The 19,938-nt window shown below is 41.7% G+C and overlaps 1 protein-coding gene across 1 annotated transcript in view; it reads right to left on the bottom strand.

Moving 5' to 3' along the window:
* Positions 1 to 19,938, bottom strand: part of LOC115660953 (protein HIRA) — a 61,812-nt gene that overhangs the window by 33,433 nt on the left and 8,441 nt on the right. The window contains exons 2-9 of the mRNA XM_030582942.1: positions 13,284 to 13,346; positions 11,564 to 11,674; positions 10,671 to 10,761; positions 10,053 to 10,147; positions 7,457 to 7,552; positions 6,220 to 6,380; positions 4,381 to 4,548; positions 630 to 743 (exon numbers count right to left, since the gene is read on the bottom strand). Of these exons, the coding sequence (XP_030438802.1) occupies positions 630 to 743; positions 4,381 to 4,548; positions 6,220 to 6,380; positions 7,457 to 7,552; positions 10,053 to 10,147; positions 10,671 to 10,761; positions 11,564 to 11,674; positions 13,284 to 13,346 (899 nt within the window). The remainder of the gene's footprint in view (positions 1 to 629; positions 744 to 4,380; positions 4,549 to 6,219; positions 6,381 to 7,456; positions 7,553 to 10,052; positions 10,148 to 10,670; positions 10,762 to 11,563; positions 11,675 to 13,283; positions 13,347 to 19,938) is intronic.

Genomic DNA, 19,938 nt, shown 5'->3' with positions numbered 1-19,938 from the left:
TCAAAGCACAGCTCCTAGTGACTTCAGGTGCAGCTGTAAGTGCTCAGAACTTCAGCAAATCAGGCTCAGTGGATCTCAAGTTGGGCACCAGCTCCTCTTCTCTGACAACAGCAGCCTATTCTACCACTGACTCTCTTAGTCCCCCATGTACCATCAGGCCTTGAAACTGGATTCCCTAGGGCCTTTGCTTTCCTAAGTTAGTTTCATAGAGGGGGAGAAAGCATCGACAGCATCCACCACCTAGCTTCATCTGGGACACTGTACTGCCTACCCTGTTCTGGCCCAAACATCAGAGACCTCAGTCCCCAAAACTTGGTCTAGAATAAATCACTGCAAACTTAAAAATTACAAAAATCAATGGGAGATTTACCTGATTATAGTAGAAATTGTGGCTAAAGATATAATCAACTTTTCATACAATATTTAAAAATGTTTCAGTGCTTATTTCTAAAACAATTCATGATAATTCCAGTGCAGATTTTCCTACAATCCCCTGATAACAGGCAGAGTGGCCAATAAAAACTGTATCTAAGTGCAAGATCCTAATTCTGTACACCTGATCTCTGTGCTAAGTCCCCTAGTTGTCCAAGCGATCACATCAGCCAATGAAAGCAACAAAGGAAACTTACCCAAACGGAGAGGGACCGATCCTTACTGCCGACAGCACAGCAGCAGTAGGGACAGCTTGGCTTGGTGGAGCTCCCATTCTTTTGTTTCTTTTTGAAGATTTTTGGATTGAATTTCTGAAAGGCAGAAAAAAAACCCCAATCATATTGCAATCAATTAATTATTTTTAGGAGGTTTTTTTGGGGGGGGAGGGGGTTAAGTTAATTTAATGCTCACAAACGATGTCAGGCTAACCTCTCTAGGAAACAATGTCCCCATCATACGTTCAGCACACACAAAAGCAATGTAGGTTTCCTCACACTGCCCACCCTATGTGTCTCAGCCTTGAGCTGGAAGGACACCTTCTATAGATGTCTATTTTTGTCTCCATAGTCAAGTCAGTCTTTGGCATCTCTGATAAACGCACCAACAGGAATACCAAACTGTACTAGTTTTGTGATGTGAACATCAGCCCATTTGGAACCAGACTGATTTCAAATAAGCCACTGAAGAGGCCTTGGAAAGTAAATTTTTGGCCACTCCTGAAATAGGCTGGATTTGAACTAGTGACCAAGAGCAGGGGTTCTCACAACAATTTTTTTGGTGACAATTTTTCCTAAAATACTTAATTAACTTTGCTGTGAAAAGTAATATTTGTTAATATCACTTTTCACAGCAGACTTACTAGCTAGTTGTGAGGCTGTGAAAAGTGATATTAACAAACATACATATATGAATTTTCACAGCAGACTTACTTAACCCTGGCAAGCCAGGGGACAAATTAAGCCCTGGATGGGGAGGTGCGCAGGGAGACAGTGGGGGACAGGGGCGAAGTGGGGGTGGTGGTAAGCCAAGGGTCAGCACCTGCTGCCACATGGCTGGGGTCCAGGGATGGAGCCCAAAGCCCTTGACTGAAGCCTGCCGCCTGCCACCCCAGAGTTGAAGCCCAAAGCTGGAGCTTCACTGCCCCTGGGAACGTGGGAACTCACTGGCTCCCTGCTCCTCCAGTGTTCGTGGCTCCACAAGGGGTCAGGGTCCAACCCTCTGCTGTGACCCTGGGGGGAGTCCACTGCCCCCTCCCCCAACTCCTTAAGTCACTGCCCAGGAAGCTGTGGCTTCAAGAAAAGCTCCTGGTGGCTGCATGCAGCCACTGCAGTCGCATTTGAGAAACGCTGGGGGGCGGGGGGGGGGAGGAGGCAATTGCTCAGGGGCCCAGGTAATTTAAAAGGGTGGCGGGGGGGGGGATAGTTACCACTGCTGCAGCATGGGCAGGAAATTAAAAAAAAAAAAGTGTGTGGGGGGGAGCAGAAGCAGCCCCGCCGGGCGGATGGGTGGGTAGGCAGGGGAAAGCCACAGGGGAGTGGGGGGGGAGCCCTGAGCCCCAGTAGAAGTCACGCTGGGCAGGGAAGCCCCAGAGCCCCGGCAGAAGCTGCAGGGCGGGCAGGGGGAAACAAGTTCCAGGACAAACAATTCCCACTGATTTCAAAGGAGATTTGGCCCTGAGTAAAAAGTGCAGGCATGAGGGAAACAGATTAGTTCTAGCTTCACTACCTTTTCTTTGGGTAGGGGAGGAAGGTGTTAAATATGAAACTAGAAGAGAGGGGACGAGGAAAAGATGGCATTTGTCAGTTCTCTTCTGCTTCTGTTTTCTAGCAATTGTACTAATAAGAATAAATGTTAATATAATTGACTCTGAGGCTGTAACTGAAGTCAGCAAAAGATACATGGGGAGTGTAGAAGTTCCACTTCTTTATGTGGGCAGCCCTTTTCAAAGAGCTCCGTTGTGAGCTGCCTACATTGTGCCCACAGTGAGAAGTAACAGATGAGAAAGGCATCACCTTACAATTCTGCACATGGAAAGAGAAGAAGGGGGGTACAGGGAAGACAGCATGTTTGGGGAAATTAAGTTGTACCAGAAAAAGGGCTTGTGCAGCTTACTTCCTCTGTGGAGCAAGAGGGAGGGGAGGAAGAGACCAAATAGTGATTGAGTCACAATTCAGTACCCAATATGAACACGAGGAAGCACAACTATGTGCTGTCCCTCACTCAGGGGGCCTTGTAAGGTGGTGTTATTAACCAAGTGACATTATTAATGTCACTGAGGTGCAAGTGTATGAAACCAACACCTGCAGATCTTCCTCTGGAAAATATAAATAGTGCAAAGACCTAATGGAAAGCAGTTATTTTAAGTTCAAGTGAACAAGAAGAAGCAATTCTCTGTGTGCAGTGACACAGGGACTCACATCTCTGTGTTGTGGGGAGTTGTGTTTCCATCTTGGTGCCCCATGTAGCTGGTCAGTGTAGGTACTCCTTGCGGTGTTAAGCATAGAGGTTGTGAAGCAAAATCTGAAACTGAAGCTTCCCACCCTTCCAAAATGCCCACACTTCTCCCCCTTCCCAACTGCTGCTCGGCCCATGAGCCTGTAAACCCACCTCCTTCCAGGAGCTCCTGCCTCCCCAACCCTATTCCTGGCATTACCTCTCCCTGCTGGTGACCCTCATGGTGGAGGGTCCAGGACTCCACACAGTAGTCTGGGTTCTGTGAGCAGCTCTTACTATGGCCCAGATCTGAGTGTGTTGGGGTGCTAGGGAGCGGGGGTTATGTGTGGGGTGCTGGGCAGTTGTGGTGGGGTTGTGGATGGGGGGGGGCCTCTGAGCAGGGGTAGTGGTGTGCAGGGTACTGTGCATTTGTGGTGGGAGAGATTGTGGGGGGATTATCTGGGCAAGGGGATGCTGGGTGCGGGGGCTGTGTGGCACGGCCCGAGGGAAGGGGCATACAGGTGGGCCAGTGTCAGTCTGGCAGCTGCTGGTCTGTAAACAGTGCCCTTGCACTGGGTTGGGTGGAGCGGGGCTGGACCCGCCATCACCCACTCACTCATGCCCGTCACCCCAATCGGGGTATGGGCCACCAACCACAGATCTCCAGAGTCCTCTATCCTGGGCCATTCGCTCTAGCTGGTTCCAGGTATAGCCCATTTTTTTGCACGTTCCATGTGCCTATGGTAATCCTCCTGGTTGCAAGAAGGGTAATCGGCTTAGTGGCTTCCTCATGGCTTTTACCACCCAGCGTCATGCATCTTCGAGTTGAAGACCATTCTTTTTCCAGGGTAAAAGTCTCTGTTGTCTCTATTGTTGGCATTTCTGTAGCAGGTTGATTTTTTACGAGGTGGAGTTGCTAGCCCCACGCCCAACCCTCCTCCTGACTTGAGACAGGCAGATGGCCCCAAAGGACCTCTCTGGTGGAGTTTGGCCCTGCCATGCCATGCCCCATTCCCCCAGCCAGCCCCTTGCTCTGGGTACTGACCTCCTGGTGCCATGCTACATTGCCCCCATGGGGGGTCCGCAAGTATGTTTGATGCCGGACCCACAAAAGGTTAATGCGGCCCTGGCCGGAAGAGCGCAGCCAGCAGCTCGCTGGGCCCGGCTTGTGCGTGCATGCCCCAGCCGCTGCACGTGGTCCAGCTCCACGCCCATGTGGCAACGCCACGCCGAGCCATCCCTTTCTAGGAGGCCCACTGACTGTTCTGCTCTGGGGCCCGGAATTGCTGTCAGCAGGCCTGCTTCCAAATCCGTGAAATGAAAAAAGTTGTACAAGTGAAAGTCTACACTTACCTTAAACTGACAGATTTTTAAACATCTATGTATCAATTAATAACTTATCATATTTACATCTATCTATATCAGCTGTTTCCCTATGTTGCACATAAAATATCAAGAGAGCATATTTTCTAAAACCTATACTTTAAGGAGACCTTACTCTTTAAATTTACTCACCACCACTGTCACTGCCTTGCGGTGCCCTACAAAATCCATGTTGGTTTTCCATCCATCTCTCTCAATGATCTGAGCCGTAGGTCCAGAATTATTCATGGCATGAGCAGAAACCAGATAGTGTCCATCAGGTGACCAGCTGAGACGCAGAACATGTGTTGTCCCTCCACACTGAGGAAAAAAACCAACATACTAGGCCTTTAAAGGGGTCTAGATTGATTGATCAGAGAGCATTTATGACAACTTTTGAGGGTTCAGAAAAAGGAAAGTTAGATTTTACAAACTGAATAAGTGATTTCTTGTTTCTTTCAGGAGTGTAACACAATTTCAGCAGTAAAACATTTCAATACACTAAATTCTCAGAGCTTCATCCCTATCCACATGGTTGGTCCAATCTAAGTTCTGAAGCTGTAACCTAAGAGCTAGACAGTGAATAAGAGGATCTGGTTATTGTCAGAATAGATGCAAAACTGGGGACTGATATTGAAAAGAGGCTCTCCAGGACAATTTTTTAAATGGAAAGAACACCTGAAAATACCCTTCTTTATAATCTGCAAGAATGCAGAATTCTATAGAATACTGTACACCAAATATTCATCATCCTGGTTAGTGACATGGCTGCAACACACCGGTTAAAAATTATGAGCTCCAAGTTTGCAACGCACTACCTTACAGACTCTAAACAGCTGAATGCAAATGAATGACTATGAAGAACATTGCTAGCCACATCACTATACATTTAGCGCAAAGGGAACCCCCCACACACATTTACTCTCCTCCATGTTTTTCCAGCAGATATGCAAGTCTAGTCAAAGTCACTACATTACATTTGCATCCTGCTCAGAGGCTAATAGACAAACTTACTATGTCTGCAATTCATAAAGCTATTAGCACCTGAAAAGATCACTGACTGTGATTAATCTTCAAAAATATTTGATAAAACTAAGACTACAGTATTTTGCATGTGAACTCTATTCAAATTAAAACTACAAAAGCATCAGTGCAATGAAAAACTGGGAAATAGCACCCCCATCTATTGTTTGCTTTATCTCAATTGTCTGGAGACACTTCTCACCCTTCAACCCCTAAAACAACATACCAAGCCACAACACAATGCCCTGGGCAGTCATACTATAACACACTTAGTGCTGGTAAGGTGCAAATATTACTCTTCAAAGCTAGGACTTTAATAAATACAAGGACTAGGTTTTGTTTATTTGTTTATCTACTCCTATATGGGCAGAGGGAAGGTATCCTGCCAGAGGGAAGGATACCTGATGGTAAACAGGGGAGCAGGATTGATGTGCTCCATAGGCAGCTCTATCCAGCTCTTGCAGCTGGAGGGAAATTGGGCATAATGTGCCTCTTTACAAGGATAAGGGAGGGCAGGTGCAATTATTTAGGTTAAGTCAGGCTATTCACAAAGGTTTGTTCATATTGTCTGAACACAGTTATTTTATGTTCCCAAATAGTTGAAGCCCCCTTTCTGGACAGAAAGTCACAGGAGAAGCAGAGAGCTAACTTGTACACATAGGTGGTACTAGCCCATTGGGGGCCCTAAGCACGAATATTTTTGTGTGCGCGTGTGCACACACACACGGGCAAATAGGGGGCCCTCTTGAGCTGCTCGAGGCCCTAAGCAATTGCTTAGTCTGCTTATGCCTAGCGTCAGCTCCGCTTGTACAGTTGGGAACTCCAAGAGGGATAAGAGCAGGCATGAACCACACAGCAAACATTTCAGTCCTGTTTAATTAGCTAATATCTGTGCAGGGCTTTGGAGATCAGAAGTATTATGAGTTTTTTAATTTGTTCACTATGTACTCCTTAACACGTGACAGATACCTCATCAAATGGTTTTGTGATGCTGGTTTCTAACTGCCAGTCCATGGTCCGCCACACCTTCAAGCTTCGGTCATCAGCCTGAGAGGCTATATATTTCCCAACAGGATCCCAGGTCAGTCCCTTCACCAAGCCAGAGTGTCCCTTCAGAGTGGCAAGAATTTCTGTGCACAGCAAAAAATTAAGAGATAACACTTGGATGCTACCATTCCCTTAAAAAGATCATTTAACCATAGACAAAAAGTCTAGCGGAGATTGCTAGGATCCTTTTGAAGCACCATATTAAAAGCAGCCTGACATTTTTGTTGGATGGTCAAATACCAAGGTATTAATCAAGCTCAACCTATGTTCAAATTAAGCTTCCTGTACAAATGAAGCAAGAAACAAAAAGGGTATTCTGACAGCATAATGAATGGAAGTCACTGTGCAAGAGATAAATAGATCCAGACCAGCAGAGACCAGTTTATTACAAAAATTTTGTCAAGCACTGGAAAGAAAACAGCAGTTTAATTGGAACCTAGTTAAAATATGCACCCCTTCCTCCCTTTGATCTCAGTAACCATCACAATAGCTTCAACTTGGGGCATCTGTATACATGATCTATGTCCAGGTTACATATTAAGTAATGTTTAAGCCTGACAGGCCCACTAACCTAGGGACAATGGTATCTATACCACCGTGTTGGACAGTGTTCAACTGCCACTCCTGATCTCTTGCCTCTCAGATTGTTTAAGGAGAGGCTGAGAGCACTGTATAACAGCATTTTTAGCTTGGGAGGGTATCACCTCACGTCAACTCTTCAAGCCATTTAAAAGTGAGGCTTTGATGGGCTTCCAAAGATGATAGCTGCTATGTGGACCAGGTACAAAAGCAGAAAATAGGAAAAGAAGGCACTCTTAGAACTTCTTCAGGATTTGAAATATATATATTTATTTTATGTTTTAAAAACAAGCCAAAAGATAAAATACAAGTAACGGTGATGTTTATGCAAAATCAGCAGCACGATCTGAACACAACAGCTCTTTCTAGCGGTGGTGTGATCTCCTTCTCATTTTCAACATATGTGACAACAGCTGAGCAGATTCCAAGGTATTAGTCACTATAGTAAGGACAGGGTGCCTGCTCCAGAATACACCCTACCTGTTCATAGTCAGTGTCTTTCATTGACACAAAAAGCAGTCAGTTTTTGTCACTGATAATTATATTTGTATATACATATCTGAATTTAAAAAGTTCCCACCTGGGAATTTGACAGCATTCCAGATGACAACGGTATTATCCACACTGCAGGAGGCCAGCCAGGCATCATGAGGAGACCATGCCACATCCATCACATCTATTAAAAAAAAAGTCTTCTCTGTGACAAATTGCACTAGAGCTACAAATTGATGGCCAGATAGATTTAACTGATTTAACCAATTAGTGCAGCCCCTGTTTCAGAGATGAACTTGCTATGTATGTTACATGAACACCATCTGACTTGAGACTCAAAGCGAAGCTATCACTACTATGGTCCATATAAAGCAAATGAACCAAGGGAGTGAAAAGGAAGCCTTCCTTTGACTGAGCCATACTCAGGAGGAGTTGTGCTAAGTCACAAACTAATATTCCCTTATATCACATCAAATTATTTATATTATTTCCATATTTAATATCTAATTACAAAATGATTAATAAAATCCATAAGCTATTTCACCTGCAGAACCATTTTTCATTGTTCTATTCCCCTTGAGGTATTCTTTAGTCAAATCTTATTTTTTAACTTCTGGACAGATCATTTAAATAAGCACAATCAAGTTATATTATATGTAGCTCTGTTACCATCTAGCAGTTGATAAAATACATTTTTATTTTGCTTTTGACAAAAAGCAATAAATATAGAATCAGATTATAAACTCAGCCATAATAAGATTTCCCATCCTGGTAATTTTCCTTTTACTGAAATTCTCTTTTTCCAGTTTCCTCTAATCTTTGTGTCATCTTTAATATGGGACCCAAACGAAAAGAGAGAGTTAGAAGCAGTTTTACTGCCATCTGAGAAACTTTGCCAGGTTGCAACCCATGCTGTGTGCTGAGATCCTTCTACATACTGTTAGTGTGTCGCAGCTGAGCTGCCAGCATTTCCACAAGAACACTAGAGGTTTTTGGCCCTAAAACACATATTTCCTTCCCCCCATATTTCACTTCAACTCCTTTAGTTAAGACAAAGTTGCATTTTTTATTATTTCAAAATTGGTCACAATATACTGAAGGGGAGGAAAGGTGGTCTTGTGGTTAAGGCACAGGACTAGTTATCAAGACCTCTATTTGACAGCTTGTGCTCGTTCTGGTCTAAAATCTTAGGGAAACTAATTACAGACATTCATTACTTGCAGGTTTGTCTGCTTCTACTTCAAAGCTTTTATGCAAACAGGAAGAGTAGTCCAGTGGTTAGGGCACAAGCCCAGGATTTGGAAGATCAGGGATCCAATCACTGCTCCACCACAGACTTCCTGTGTGACCCTGGGCAAGTCACATACTCTCTGCCTCAGTTCCCCATCTATTAAAAATGGAAATGATAGCACTTTCCTCCCTCACAAGGGTGTTGTGAGGATCAATACATTAAAGCAGGGGTCCCCAAGGCAGTGCCTACGGGCGCCATTGTGCCCACAGAGACATCTTAATGTGCCCGCGTCCTGGCTACCAGGAAAGCACCCGCCAAAATGCCACTGAATTTCAGCGGCATTTCGGCAGGGACACCTCTCGATGACGATCTTGTCACCAACAAGTGATGTCATTGAGAGGCATCGCCCCCGAAATTCGGGAGTGACACCTCTCGATGACACAACTTGTCGGCGACAAGCGGTGTTGTCAAGAGGCATCGCTCCCGACGACACAACTTGTCGGCGACAAGCGGTGTCGTCGAGAGGCATCGCTCCCGAATTTTGGCGGCGAAGCCTCTTGATGACGTCACTTGTCAACAGAAAGCGGTGTCATCGAGAGGAGTCGCTGCTGAAATGCCTGGGCGGGTGCTCCACCGCCGCAGTAGTCCTTCCTCTGGCGCCCGCAAGAGGAAAAGGTTGGGGACCACTGCATTAAAGATTGAGAGGCACTCGCAGTTATTTGCCTTAATGGGGGGCTGTATAAGTACCTAAGATAGAGAGATATAGAAACATGATGGCCAGGGTGTTTACAGGAACCAGAATCTCCTCTGTTCAAAGGACCTGATTTGCATTTAGTGAAGCAGCAGCAGGAGATACCACAACACAATATTATTCCAATCCAGATGGAAAATAAGGTCTCACTACTACAGTCCACTGTGAAACACTGATGGAAAAGACACAGCTCCTCAGGACAATTACAGAATTAACACATGCTTGTCATTTGTTATAACCAACTTTTTATAATTCATGCCAAAATAACATAATTCCACTATAATAAGATAATAAACAGAAGACACTGCTTAAGATAATACTACTAATAAAAAAGTATTATCCACATTTTACAGCTGAACACACTGACTTGCCCCAGTTAATTTATGTTCTCATTATCACAGAGCAAATCAATGGTAAAGTCAGGAACAGCATCCAGGAATTCTGACACCCAGTCCCCTCTTCTAGCCATTAACACACACTGCCTCCCTTAAATAAAAGCCACCTTTTTCTCCCCCCTTTTAAGGCTCCTGACACTTGATGTTATCTCCTCATAACCAGTTTTAATAGTTAGTGATTAGCTGTATAGTGAGGAGTTCTATGACCAACTGATTATATTGTGAACAAGCAAAGTATCATGTTAATGAATACAAAATATTTTTTCAACATGCTCTGTTCAGATTTATTCTACACCTTTTCACTTACCCCCTGAATGGCTTCTGAGAATTGAAACACATCTCCACTGTTCTACATTAGCAAGTTTACTACTGGAACCAAACACAGTGCTAGGTCCAATGTACCTAGTTAAAACAGGACCAGACGAGTTATTAACAGAAATCACCTCAACAAGTTACTCATTAACGGTTTGTTTTAGAATATAGTATAGCTGTACAAGTCTATTTTCTGCTCAGATATTATCACAATGGAGAATGAGACGAAAATAGCAATACTGTTTTATATGAAAGTGAAACGTATAATACCTTTAAAAGCTACATAAATATACTCTATACTACTATACTTCCTGAAGCAAGTTGATAATGCTAATATGTAAAATATCTCTTTGAAGAGTCTAATAATGAAGCTGTCTAAAACCCATGGAGAAAATGGCTCACCTCCTACACACAAGAGAGAACACACTTATGGAAACAGACTATTGTTCAAGACACAGGTTATCAGAATAAACTTCCAGTGTATTGATCTGCAACTGTGACTTTCTCCCTGCAAGCTCTTAAAGCAAGGAGCTGGCGCTGGAGGAAATTTTGTGAAAATAGACAGATACCTGCTAAAATTAAAATACAAGTTGAACAGGAAAAACATGCTTACGCAGCTCGTTTCCACACCATGATCAGTTTGTCATCGCCCCCTGAAGCCAAATAAACCCCATTGTTTGACCACCGCACACAGTTCACACAGGCTAGAAAATGGAAGAAGAAAAAAGTTTATAAGATGAAAAGCCAACAACAAGAAAAAAATGGTTCCATAATGACAGCAGATTTCATTTTAAACCGAGTTTGGCAGGAGATGCTTGGAATTTGTTAAATATGCTCACTCCACTCAAAGCAGTTACTCTATCTGCTTTAGATAAATGGATTGGCACTTATCTTTCAATGCCAGTTGAATAACTTATCTAAGTTTCAACAACAACCTATACTGTCTAAAAAAAATTAACAAAAATATGGTTTAAAGGGGAAACAGTAGCTGACTAAGGAAATTGTGATAAATGAAATTGTATTAAATTACAAGTGCAACCTGGAAATGGTACAATTTTCAAGAAAAGCAAGGAGCATCTTATTCAGATGAGCTCATTTCAAACGTTTTGCATGCATGGTACACAAGATCTTAAGACTACAATCAATATATTTTATATGGCATCTCCTCTCTCTTCATTCCTTCTCCTGCCCTTCTCTGTAATCCTACTGGTTTTCAAAAATTTGTTCTACAAATTATTTTTTGGCCCCACCAAATTAGATGGAAGAGACTCAAGTGCAAGGGATTTCCAGATGTATCTGAAGAACTGTCCAAAACATATTCTATAGCTTGATGAGGTTTTCTGCTGAACATCTAAAGAAGACATGGTAGCTGAGGTCTGAGACCCTCTGCAAAACATCACATATTCTTTACTGCTGAACAGAGACTTATATTTTTAAATTACAAACAGATGTACTAACAGGTAATCTGCCAAGGCTCAAAACCTACAGAGAACCCTTCTATGTTACCTAAGTGATTGTCCATCTGACAAAGCATCTTGGGAATATTTTCATTCTTTTCATCTTCCTCTTTGAGGACAGGAGCCATACTCCAAATCACCACCTTCCCAGAATCCTGTCCTAAAGACAAAGAAGAAATCAATATTTTATAGAAAACAAAAATTTGTCTGAACTCATCTTCAATTTCATAGAAAATATTGGCTCTCTGATACTGTAACAATAGGTGCCCTAGAAATCTTTTAACACAAAGATATACTTTTAGAGTTCACATTCATTTGCTGATACTCAAACTGTGCTGTGCTTTCATTTATCACAAAGCTATTACGATGATCACATGTAATTATTCAGAAATAGTAAAAGTCATACTGTATATAACAGTAATATTTTGACTGTGATTTGTCCTGTACACAAAAATTAAATTTAGGTTCAAGGAAAGGGGGCATTTAAACTATTGTTAGCCAGTATTATATACAATAGCAGTTTTACACACAACACCAACATTATACTTAATATGATATATTGTATTAATGTTTTGCATAACTATGAAGTGTATTAATATTAAGCTTTTCTCAAAATCCAGTATAATTATGCAAGGACAAAATGTACAATCCATACTTCCAGCATCCTTTGTAGTTAAGTCAAGCCTCTTCTTGGTACATGTAGGTACTGTCAGGAACAAAATGTACTAAGGTACAGAATGCGAAGTATGGAAATATATCAGAGTGGCAGTATAAAATGGATACTCTTGTTGATACCTACCCAGCATGCATCCTGTACCCAGTATAGCTAGTATAAGATGCCTATAAGGTTTGGTGACTTCTGGAAAACTATGTTCAAAACTGATAAGAATTGGTGTGTGAATCTTAGGTAATATCTTGAAAGTCATAACCCTCTGGGCTATAAATAAAGCAGAAGTCAGCCCACGATTTCGGAGCAGGTTTGAAGACTCTGTGGAGCTTCTGTCCAGACTTATGAGATATTAACCATTGCCTTTGTGTATTGGGCTGATCTATCTTTGATTAATAAACTCTAATTGAGCCAAGTTATCTGATGTTTCATTACTCAGTACACCTCTACCCCGATATAACACAAATTCAGATATAACACGGTGAAGCAGCACTCAGGCGGGGGGAGGGGGAGGCTGCGCGCTCCACCAGATCAAAGCAAGTTCGATATAACACGGTTTCATCTATAACGCGGTAAGATTTTTTGGCTCCCGAGGACAGCGTTATATCGGGGTAGAGGTGTAACTGAAATTGAACCCTAACACCACCAAATTCTATTTGTGTATATTAATATATAAAATATTTATGTTGTGTATAAATATATATAATTTTATTAAAATGTTTAATCCCAATTTCCACCAGCTCTCAATATAAAAGGCCAAACTGCATGTTTTATCCCTGTCTGAACAAGAAGATTTTTGGCAATTAATTCTGTGGAATTAAATACCAATATTAGTAGCAGCAGACACAATACAACTACTGTTCTCCAGTGATGCCCAAGAGAACAAGCATATGGCCATGTCAATAAGCATGAACTTGCCATAAAAATCTAATTTATTCACTGCAGCATTTTAAATATGCATATTCAGGTCTTATATCTCCAGGGAATAGATAGTTTTCCTAAATTATGAGTTTAAAATAAATGGATAAAATGAGAAAAATGTGATGAGGACGTGAGATTATTATGGCCCAGATCTCTTTCGTCCATTAGTGTGCAAACATACCTTGTCCTCCAGTTGCAAACTTGGTCCCATCTGGGTGAATATCAACTGAAAATATTGGCTTTCCTGGACACAGAGAAAGAAAAACACACACACTGAGATGGACCCATGTTCCTGAGAATACAGTACTGTCAACTGAACCTCAAATGTTCTGGTTAGTCAAGTAGCAATTTTCTTCTTCTAAAAGTTCTAATCAGCATATAACAAATACAGATGACTAGAAAGTATAAAACATCCAACATCATAACAGAAACTACATCCTACCCAGATTAAAAACCTCACAGGAATATAGGATCTCTCATACAGAACAAATCATACCCTGCCTCTGCAATAGCCTAATGCTTCAAATGAAGATAACCTCCTCCACAATGCACCTGGCCAATCATGTAAAGCTTGGGAAAGAACTTCTTTCTGACCCCTATCAAACTGATGACCTGAAGCAAGAGATTTGATTTCCCCCTACTTCAGCTTAACAACAAATATTATTGTTCATATGATCTAGTTCAATTTAAATCCTGCTTTAAATATATACAATCCTGTAACACCCAGAGGCTTAGAGTTATTTATATGGCTTCTATCACCACAATAACAAAGCACACCATTGGGATACAAATATTAGGAACTAACCAATTCAATCTTAAATACTCCAGTTAAGGTCCCCTAACACCTCTCCTTTCAAAGACAATAATCCTAGTTTTTGTATCCTCTCCCAAGGTCACCCAAATCACTGGCAGAGCTGGGAACAGAATTTAGGAAACAAACAGCCCTGGCTCCCAATCCGCACTGCCCTGCCTGCATCCCTGCTGTAAGCACTAGACTCCCTCCATTCCACCATACTATCAAACAGTTATAATAACCTTTGCAGAGAACATTTTTTAACTTGCAGCCTCCCGTGAGGCCAATGAAGCCAATAAGGATTAGCTGGAGGAAACTGAATAGGAAGTGGACACAGTGGAAATTCAAGCAGCAAAATTCAACAAAAACAAACAAGAGTAACAAAGGATTATACAGTCAAACAAAACTTCATGTAGCAACTGAAAGATGTCTAAACTTTTTTAAAAATTAAAAATGCTGCCACATGTCAAAATCATCAGCATCCCAGTGGAAAGGAGGGCAATGATGTCATAACCACTCTGTAAACGCTAACCAAGAGTATTAGATTTGGACATTTGAGCAGTTTCCCACATTGGTGGAATAGTTATACTGTATCTTCATGATATGTACAAACATAAAAGGGAAAACTAGAGGGACTTATCCATCTTATCTATCCAAGGTATTTTGAGTTATTACCCGTCATCATAGTATTTGAGTGCCTTTCACATAAAAATGATAGCAACAGCAAAGCCCATAATAGGTTTTGTGAAGTTTCTGATATTCCTGTTATTGGGGTAAATACGCTGCTTAGGGTAGCGCTGTTTATTTGTGTTTGTTTATGATGATTTGTTTCAGGGTAATTTAAAAAAAAATATTTATTTTATTCTTATTGAAATGCTGATGTGATCCCAATAACGTCCTACAGGCAGCAAGGCTCAAGTACAGTAGGATGGCACCCAACTTGCATTCTTTCCAGATCCAAGTCCCATAAAGCACATAAGACACATGAGCTGTAACTCTAAAAACGGTGGCTCTTCTTCAGAGGGGTGTGCTTGCATCTGTCCTTTACTCTGCCAAACTGCATGTAAGTTTCAGAGATAACCCACATATTTTGGGAAGCACAGGCAGCAAACAAACTTCTGTTAAAAAATTAAACAAAAAACGGATCTTCAAGGCTCTAAGATTAGAGAACTAGGAGACTAAACTATTTTGACCTTGCCCACATGAGAAAGTTGCAAAGGTTTAGCTTAAGGTGTCAGTTAAACTGGTGCAAACCACTGAATGCTTATTTCAGTTAAAGGGGTTTGTACCAGCTTAACTAACCAAGTTTAAAAACTGATTAAGCTAAATGGATGTAACTTTCTCAGGTATACAAGTTCCTATTCTATTAAACTAATTGTCAGCAACACTTTGCTTGCCTGTCAAACCTCCATCCCCTGCCCCCAACATGCCCCAAACAAAGGATAGACACCTGATAAGAAAATTAGAGTTACAGCCAAAGCAAACAATGAGAAGTTTCTTTGATTGGCAGCCATGTTGCCTCCTCATTTAGATAAAAGGAATATGTTAGGGCATTCTGATGCATAATTATAGTATTTACAATTGTGAAATGAGCTGTTCTACCTCTCCCTTTGCTGAAATTACTGGCATTAAAATATTTTATATTGTGCTACATAAGATTACCAGATAAAATTTGTTTCTCCTGCGGAGTATATCTGTGAGAGTATGCATGGTTTATCATGAAAAACTATCAACCTGCAGAGTGACCAGTTGCGGGCTACAAAGTCAAACTGCAGCCTGGGGACACGATTGCCCGTGAAAGGTAATTTTTTCGAACACAAAGGACAATCATGTGAACTAAGCACTTTTTAAAAACTGAGGAAACAGGATACAATTCTCTCCTTTTCCTTCCCCTGTCACCCTTGCTGCTTCTTAAGCTATCTTAATGTTGCCAATTTCTGCTTTATCCTTAGAAGCAGAGTTTCTTAAGCAATAGCAGCCAGTTTCTGTGTTCTGGGTTCAGGTACAGTTTTGCTGCCAAATTCTGTACAACTTCATGTGTGATATTTATGCAAATTATTTAATGAGCTATTTTGCATATATGGAGCTATCTGCATATATCTAAACTGTCTTTAAAAATGGTGTGAATTTCTTTCTGGTGAAAAGCAGCAACGGTGTATGAAGTCATCAGTTTATCTACAAGGTAACAGCAGGCAACTTCCTCAGTGACCAATAGGAGTAGTTCAGTCTCCACAGCCCATTTAGTGTTGGCTTCTCTGCCGAGTCTGCCAGTTAGTGCAAAGCATGACAATGAGTTTGTGATGTGGGAAATGGAATGGAGACCCACCAGTCTCATCTCATATAGGAACCAAACATCCATTAGTTGGGAACAACTTTTAATTCGTACTGAGTTAACTGGCTTCAGACTGGTTACCTACAGGCAAAAGGCTGTGACACTCATTAGCAATGTCTAGAGGCATCCAGGCTCCTAATAAGTGTTAACACACTTTCCAGAGTCAGGTTTGATTTATGGAAAGCTGTGTTTATTTAATCAAGTTCTAGTGTTTTGGGAATTTACACAGGCAGATAGGCAAGCAGCAGACACCACCACCATGCACTGCTGTTGCACCAGAACAGAGGCAACCAGCTCACCCCTCACTGGGTGTAGCGGTCAGCAGCCGAAAGGGGGAAAGCTGAGGCTGCATTCTTCACAGCACCCCGTCTGCGGGGCCAGGTGAGGAAGCATGGGATACAGGGGGAGGGGCAGACAGAGCGGGGCACACAGGGCTGCTGGGGAGTCACATAGACTGGGGATCAGATGGGCTAGTGGGAGGGCAGACTGAAGCAGGGTTTGAATGGAAGTGGGGGTGCAGGTACGCATGGGGACAGGAGTTGAGGGGTGCAAGGACACATGGGGCAGAGATGTGCCTGACTGATTGGGAGAGGTTAGAGCAGGGGTCGGCAACCTTTCAGAAGTGGTGTGCTGAGTCTTCATTTATTCACTCAGATTTAAGGTTTCGTGTGCCAGTAATACATTTTAATGTTTTAGGTCTCTTTCTATAAGTCTATAATATATAACTAAACTATTGTTGTATGTAAAGTAAATAAGGTTTTAAAAATGTTTAGGAAGCTTCATTTAAAATTCACTTAAAATGCAGAGCCCCCCCAGACAGGTGGCCAAGACCCAGGCAGTGTGAGTGCCATGAAAATCAGGTCGCGTGCCATAAGTTGGCTACCCCGGGTTAGAGGTCAGCCAGGGTCTGCATGGGGGAGGCTCCCCAACTCCCTAACAGTCCCTGTGCCCCTCCTCCCCAAAAAAACCACATTCCATACTTCTCACACCCACATCCAACAACCTCCCAGGCTCTTTCCCAGCAATTACTTCCCTCTCCCTCAGCTCCTTGTTACCCCTGACTCCTCCAAGCCTTTGCATTGCTTCTGAGGAATGCAGGAAATAAGTTTCTGTATTGTAGTTTAAATGAATTCTTACTCAAGTTCAGTATTAAGTAAGGAATCTGTTTGTCAAAAAATATTTCCTGAATCTTTTCTGTTGTATGTATTGTTACAGACAAACTTGTTGACAGACATTTTGAAATAAATAACCAAAATAATTGAAACTGGTGTGATTATATTGTGTTATTTTGACAAAATATGCAGAAGTTTTCAGAATTTTGATATTTTTGGTGCAGAATCCCTCCCAGGAGTAGTTAATGAGTGTACAGCAGGAAGGATGTTGCAGAAGTCAGGAGTGAATGTGTCACAAATTGCATGCACAGGTATGAAGAGATGCTTGTCAATTGTGCTGGTAGTGGTACCTGCTTCAATCCACTATCTGTGTAATCCATTTTTGGAAACTGGTGAACAGCAAGGACCAAAACATCTGTAGCAGGTGACCTAATGACTGCGGTCCCTTCGACACCAAGACACCTAAAAGCCATGTCGGCACATGCAGCATGCAGAAGCATGCTTGTGTCTGTTTCCTTTTGAGTACTATACCACTCTTGGGCTTCTTCAACACCTCTACTGGTAATGGACTTTGCTACTTCACCTTTGGAAAAGCATCCAATAAGGAGAAGTGTTTGTATTGGATGCGCTAATACACTCATGTTCATTTTTAACCATTTATTCACAGAGGAATTTTACAAGTGACTATTGGTTAGACGCCACATTTAGAAACTTTTTCCATGGAGGCATAGGACATTCACCAAACACCTGGTGTTTCATGCACTCAACCTTAGATCCTATCCCATGCTGTCTTTCTACAGTTTTCACAGAGTTATTCTCGTCATATCTGTGTCAAAGACATGGTTTATAGAATTAGCTTTGTCAAATCCTTTAAGGACCTGCCTCAAGTACTCAGCAGCCAATTCTCTAAAAGTGTGGAATTTGTTTCCAGCTGTTATTTTACGACTCTGATGTATGCTGTGGTTTCTTTGTTGTACGCTCTTAGCTCATGGATTCTTTTAGCTTCAGCTTCCAGCTGATGCCCTAGTTCAGCTTTCTATGTTCTTCTCATTGTTCCATCAGCACTGAAGAGGTACATGGGGCAGGTCCTATTAGGTGACTAAGAACAGTTGTCAAGATTCAGAAATGAGGTTTCAATGGCAAGTATCTTCGGGAAAAGAGAGACTGGTAGCTGCTTTGAATGTCCTTCCCTCATACACTGCCCCATAGCATAAGGGAAGGTGCACTGAGCTGCCAGTCTAGAGTCCATTGGTTCTAATTCCAGCTCTTCTATGGACTGTTCTCAATATTCGTATGCACCTCATAGCCCTTATTAACTAAGGCCTTAGTCACCTACTTTAGGGAGTCCGCTATTATTCACCCATTTTACAGGTAAGATAACAGAGGTTGGACAAGGCCACTGCAAGCAGAATTAGGAATAAAACTCAATTCTCTAATATGACAAACCCAGTTGCATCCATTTTGCCATGCTATCTTTTGGAAGGAAGGGCCCAAATTATGTGCTATTTAACTCATGCTAACATGGTGGGGTTTTGTCCCTCTTTAGTCTAGACCACATACAAAGGTTTATAAGTCTTCTGCTGCCTTCATGCTAATGTACATGGTGTTTTAACTCAAGTGGTAGAAGCTCATTATTTTTAAATCCAAAAATTGTAGTTTCTCATACTCACACACAAATTTATGACACCTTACCAGGAATGCATCACACACATGAAAAATGCAGGAGTGTCACATCATGTCCGGACACATCTCTCAATTTTTTGTATGGCAGTCCTAGCAGCCCCTTTAAAGACCCACATAAGCACTATTATGGATTCTGGAGCGGCCTTAGGGACTAAGCAGATCCTATCACAAAGATTTGGTGAGGAACATTCTTCCTGACATGTACATTTTCTGTACTTCAGTGAACCATGAAAAAGTAAGAGCTCCTCACAGCACAGGCTACCTCAGAGCTTCATAGAGTTCTTTAGTCACCTGACACTGTCTTGACCAACTGGACTATGTTTGGTGATTGACGAGTATTAAATATACATAAAAAAGTCAGGTATGAATGACATACAGAGTCTGCAGCAGCAAGAATTATACGGTGGCTGCAAAGCCACTTTCATTCAAAATCTCCCTTTTCATTTATTTGAACTGAAACAACAAATACTTGAACTCAGACCAAAGGGTGAATTTTTTGGAACATTTCAGAAGAATTTATTCAGTTCCTTGAGTTATGCAAGTGAGATGTGGAGGAAATACACTCCTTTTAACTTGGAAACGCTGTTTCAATATTTTTTTTTCAAAATAATCCCTTACAAAATGGTTGAATTTACTGTAGAGAAATGGTTAAAAGAATATGAGAGGCTGTGAGTACAGAAAAATTCACACACCAGTTACGAAGACAGATACTGAGATGTTTGATTCCCTTTTACATTCAAGACTTAAAGTACATTCACTGCTTAAAAAAAAAAAGCACACCTGCCCAATATTTTGGAATATTACATTTAATAGATATGCCTGATCTGTTACAAATATGTAATCAGAAATTTCATTCAATTTAATGAAATCACTAGACACAACATGCTTTTGGTGTTGTAATGATGCTCACTCTTTA

Source organism: Gopherus evgoodei, chromosome 13, assembly GCF_007399415.2.
Source record: "Gopherus evgoodei ecotype Sinaloan lineage chromosome 13, rGopEvg1_v1.p, whole genome shotgun sequence".
NCBI lineage: Eukaryota > Metazoa > Chordata > Testudines > Testudinidae > Gopherus > Gopherus evgoodei.
The sequence above is the reverse complement of the archived record's forward strand: the minus strand, read 5'-3'. Positions and strand labels throughout refer to the sequence as shown.